This window comes from Pinus tabuliformis, chromosome 2_1 (assembly GCF_031772625.1).
Source record: "Pinus tabuliformis cultivar Carrire ecotype Pingquan chromosome 2_1, CPIR1, whole genome shotgun sequence".
Classification (NCBI taxonomy): Eukaryota; Viridiplantae; Streptophyta; class Pinopsida; order Pinales; family Pinaceae; genus Pinus; species Pinus tabuliformis.
The window spans coordinates 292,986,708-292,992,050 of NC_142299.1; the positions used below are offsets into that span (position 1 = coordinate 292,986,708).

At 35.6% G+C, this 5,343-nt stretch overlaps 1 protein-coding gene across 1 annotated transcript; it reads left to right on the forward strand.

The window, feature by feature from the left end:
* The first annotated feature begins 454 nt into the window (after positions 1 to 454).
* On the forward strand, positions 455 to 985 carry LOC149199944 (uncharacterized). The gene has a single exon (XM_089400778.1). It carries the CDS (start codon positions 455 to 457, stop codon positions 983 to 985), a length of 531 nt encoding a protein of 176 aa, XP_089256904.1.
* The last annotated feature ends 4,358 nt before the right edge of the window (positions 986 to 5,343 follow it).

Consider the following 5,343-nt stretch of genomic DNA (forward strand, 5'->3'; position numbering starts at 1 on the left):
TTTCTACCTTTTGATAGTGCGAATTTGTTTAATGGAGGACGTAGATATTTTTTTGTCGGAAAAGAGAAGAAATATTTTTTAAGCTATGAAACAGCCTCCTCCATTGCTACATCTCTCTATTGGCACTCGACAGCCTGTACTGAAATGTCCAGTTTTTGTGAAACTGCGGACTCAGAATAGACTAACCAACTTTACTCTCCTTGGTCTATTTTTTCTTTGTACACCACGCTTCTGCATGTGCTGTGCTTTTTAGGGTGATGACGAATGCTTGCGCAAATTGTTGTTATATATATAGAGAGGCGGGGAGGACATATACGGAGAAGAAAGGAAATCAGGTGGCTTGCCTGTTGGGACAAAGTAAGGTCTGTACGCAATAGACTTATTATTGTTATAATCCATAGGATTATATTGTTATATCCACCACTGGGCTGAATTGTAAATTTCAGCAGGAAATATGAAGATAGGAGGGTCCCCATGGGTGGCGAGGCAAGTGTGGTCGGTCCTGAGCTCTGTGCTCAAATCGAAATCAAATGTCGTCAAGGGAAAAGCAGCCCACGCAATGAAGACCAAGATCGTTGTTCTCGGCCTCATCAAGAACAAGAAGATATTCGCCGCAATTTCTCACAAGATGAATTCTCTGTTTGGACTTGAGGAGAGCCAAGGGCAATATTCCAGTGACAACAATACGTCATTGACGATGTATTATGCTTCGACGCCGGTCGATGAGATGCCTTGTGGAGCTCTTCAACATTGCGAGCAGGAATTGGGGCATCTATCCCACGCAATTCTTGATTCAGAGTGGCCCTCTGATAACTCTAGAAATTATGTTTCAGCTATTGAGAGCTCGCGAATGTCTACGTGCTCTGTCGAGGACGAGATCGACATTTTGGCGGAGGATTTCATTAAAAGGTTTCGCAGTCAGATGCTTTTGCAGAAACAAAACTCTTTCCAGCGATATCGGGACATGTTAGAGCGAAGCGTGTGAGAGTTTTTGGTCTTGGGTGGATATGGGGTGTTTAAAGTTGCAGAAACGATGCTGAGAAGATCAAGGGAAATTATTCAGTCAGTTGGCCAAGATTTCATTACGCAGCGGACTGTCATGAACGTACTGAACTTGAAAAGAAGCATTCAGGATATAAGACTTGATCTGGTTTCACCGTTTATCGCAGATAATCACATACGATTCCTTGTTCTGTTAATTTTGTTTCTAATATGGAGAGCCATTTACGAATTATTGTTTATTTCCCGGTTCTGTCATTGAACCAGTGGATGTTGTATATTGGTCATTTTGAGGTGAATAAATAACCTCTCCGCTACTTTGGCCAATTTGACACTAATTCCGTTTTCATTGTTTTATCTTCGTCATTTTGATCTGAATAAATAAACTCGGAGACTTTGGCCAATTTGACGGTAATTCCGTTTTTGGTTCTGTGATACCATAATAATGCGTTTATTTTATTCTGGTTAGGGTTAAAATTTATTACTAGTTTAGTATTCTATCTAATTACAGGTGAGAAACTTATCCTGGAATGATTAGTTAGTGGTCGCTTATCCTGGAATAATTAGCTAATGGTCTGTAAGTGGCAAGTTTTCAATCAGCTAGTGGTCTGTAAAAGGCAGGTTTTTATTTTTTCCAAATATCTCTGATCTTAGTCCGTCAACCTTGTCTTAAATCCAAAAAAACTCTTAACAAAATAAAAGTATTTCGAAAAAAAACAACTCTACAACTAGAATAAAAATAACTACACCGTTATTTTATTTTTTTCGAAATATTTTTAATATAAAACTCCGCTGTTGAAGTCACATGTCGTTAAGACTAACTTAAATATAATTGATATGGAATAGTTGTAGTTGTTAGGAATAATAGATATATGGAATAGCTTTGAGTAGTTACAATTTCTCAATTAGTTTAGTTTTACAAGTTAGTTATTTATATATATATATATATATAAATTTTAGGAAATTTTCAAAGAAATTACTATCCAAAGTAAATAAAAGCTTATTGCAATAATTTATAATGTATTTTACTTAAATGTTTCATTACATACAATTTGATACTGTACTATTCATATACATATAGTATTTATATAAAAGATAGAGTTTTAAAAAATAACCACACTCACTTATCAATACTAAACAAGTTCACGTATTACGTTTAAGCCAGTTCACCTATCACGTTTATACTAAATCTCGAAGAATTAAGTCTATTGCAATCATATTATAAAAAAATTATTTAAATTAAAATTAATATATAATATATAAATTTTCCAAAAATAAAATTAAATATCACCTTTTTGCCCTTCATATTATAATTTCTTTATCAGTAAATTTTTTTGTAAAATAACATTTAAAAAAACACTACTTGAAAACTATACCATAAAATTAGTATAAAATTAAAAAAGGAAAAATAATAAAAACATTAATAAAAAACATCTCCATATTATAATTTCTTACCAGTAGATTTGTTTTGTAAAATAAGATTAAAAAAAAAAACTAAGACATATAGTATGTGACATCAAATAAGTTTTGATATGCATTTATTTCTTAATAGAGAAATACATTAGGTTACAACATTCCCATGCAACCTATGTGTCATGACCAAGATCAAATAAAATAATAATCCATAATTATATATACTGGCTATATAACTAAGAATGTGATAATTTGAATTAGTTTGGTTATAAAGGAAACATGCTACAATGCAAAATTTATTAAGATGTCTAACTGGCTTAGTTGACTTCTCGAATTACTCTGGTTTGCAAATAATTAAAGTCATGTTATATTAACTCAAGTTTTGATGTCATGTTACATTAATTCAAATGTTCGTTCGAGCATCGCTGATGTGTCGCATTTCGTCTGAGGTTGGCTTTTGCACTCATTAATAAGAGTTCATTATCAGTGGTATTTCATGTATAAATGTGTTGGATTATATGTGGATTATATGGTTGTTATATCCTTGTTATTTATGTTCGTTATATGTTGGTTATGAGTATTTTTAATGAGAGACTTGATGTATGGTTCTCATCATGTTTTGATTAGTTACTGAAACTACAATGAATATATGACATAACATATGATAATAGCTATTGTGATATGGGAACAACATTCCTTTACGAATCTTAGAAAATTATGAGACCCCTATGCTCAAATTTGTTGTTATGACCTACAGATTGCATATTTGGACATTTTTTACGAAATTCCTGTCATGGCTAGTAGGGGTCTAGTCAAGTCATGATAAAATATTTGCATTAGTACCTTTGATCTATTGTTATTTAAAATTCTTGAAAGTTTCCTGAAATTTTGGGCAGTGGCCTGAGTCCTAGCCCTGAAAAATTGTCACAGAATTTGAGGTCGATGGCTGAGAAGCAGCTGAAAAATTCCACTGTCATTGGGATGCCCTTGTTGTGGGATCAAATGGAAGTCCTCAGTTGTGGCCATGGCTTTTCATGGAAGTGGCTAGGGATCCAAATCAGTTAAAGGTCAAATTTCCTCAGTGGTTGGTCACTTAGAAGGATTGGTTAGCTCCTGAAGGTTTCATAGCATGTGTGGAAGGTCAGATTGGTTTGGGTTTGTCGATTCCACTTCCTTAACTGTACATGGGGATTTGAGTCACATCATAGTACTCTCTCGTCACATCTTTACCTCAATTGACCAATTAACCTAGGTAAATATGGGAGGAGGGTGTTATAAAGTGGTATGAGAGAATTGTTCACCCCTTGAACTAGATGGGTGGTGTGTTGGTTATGGATTCATGTCGGTTGCATATATGCATTCTCTATGATTATGGTCTATGTAATTGATGTGAATGGATGTTGGTGGTTTGATTTGGACATATGCAGGAATGCAACAGAGTACAGAGATATACATAAACATAGAGATGCAACAGAAATCAAACTTCATTTCATTAATCTGAAAGAATTGAAATATGCTTAAATGGAAAATGGAAATAAACTAGCTTGGGCTATGGTAGCTTATCTCTGAGAAGAGATGTGGAAACTACATGTCTCTGAATTATGTTACAATGAGGCCTGAAGGCCTATTTATTATTGAGAAACAATGGAAAACCCTAAACATCCAAAAATCTTACCCTAGGAGATGAAGTGTCAAAACTATGGGCCCCGTTTTGGTGAATTGATACATCAACTTCCCAGGGTTGTAACTTTGGAATATGATCTTCGTTTAACATGCATAATACCTCTTTAGAAAGATCTATCTCAGGAATAAAACGTTTGAATCAAAACATAAATCATTAATTTATATTTATCAGTTTTTCCAAACATAACATCATTTATGGTCTCAAAACGGGTCCTGATGTTCAGGTCCTGAAAAACTATCAAAAATAATAAAATATGCTACAATTAAGGAAATTGAAAAGCTAAAAGAAACAAAGGTTGAGGTCAAAGTGGAATGGGCAGGCGACCACCAATATCCACCTGGATCAGTTCTCCCCCTTTAGGAGGTAATGTTCCCCATTGCGTTGAGTTCTTCCATGAGATGCAAAACTTTTGTTCAACTTCGTCCCTAGTGAGCCACTTGCCTTGGTGCAGGAGTTAGCTAGCTTTGGCAACCTGATATAGTTGGATCTTCTACTCACGAGTGTTCTTGATCTATGTGTCCATGATCTGATCAGTTGTGGCATGTTCCATGCAGTATGGGTTTAACTCTGTTTCTATGAGTTGTTTTGTAGTGTTTGATGTGTCCAGTAATGGTGGGAAGGATAGTCGAAGGTGGTCCACATTGAACACTAGGTGCAGGTCAAGGAAAGGGGGAGTACTGAGCTTAATAACATTGTCTCCGACAACCTTGGTAATGGTGTAAGTCCCATATCGGAGTGGTATGAGCTTTTGATGGGGTACGGTAGGGTGTTCTTTCTGTAAATGCAACCAAACTTTGTCACCCACTTGAGACATGTGTGGCACTTGATGTTTATCATATCACTGCTTGTACTTGGAATTTGGCTTCTCCAAGATGTCGTGAACCTTCTAGTGGATATGTTGGATGTGTTAAATAAATACGGTTGCTTTATCATCCTTCAAAAATAAATGTGTGGATTTTGTTTGTGTAGTCGCATGAGGCATGACAACATCAATCAGATGCAATGATTGAAATCCTAGACCCACTTGAAAGGACTGTGACTAGTCAAGCTATGGAGAGATCTGTTATAATTATTTTGCACATAGGGAAGACTCGCATCCCAGGTTTGTGGATACTTGGACTTTTATATGTAGAGCATGTGCACTATCATCCTATTAATGACCTCCATCTAGCCATCAGTCTTGGGATGGAATGGAGTCGACTTGGTGAGCTTGGTGTCCAATAGTGTCTAGAGGCTTCACCAGAATG

Bases quoted from the DNA above. Each gene is read 5' to 3' on its own strand.
- LOC149199944 (XM_089400778.1), top strand. From the start codon at position 455: ATGAAGATAGGAGGGTCCCCATGGGTGGCGAGGCAAGTGTGGTCGGTC.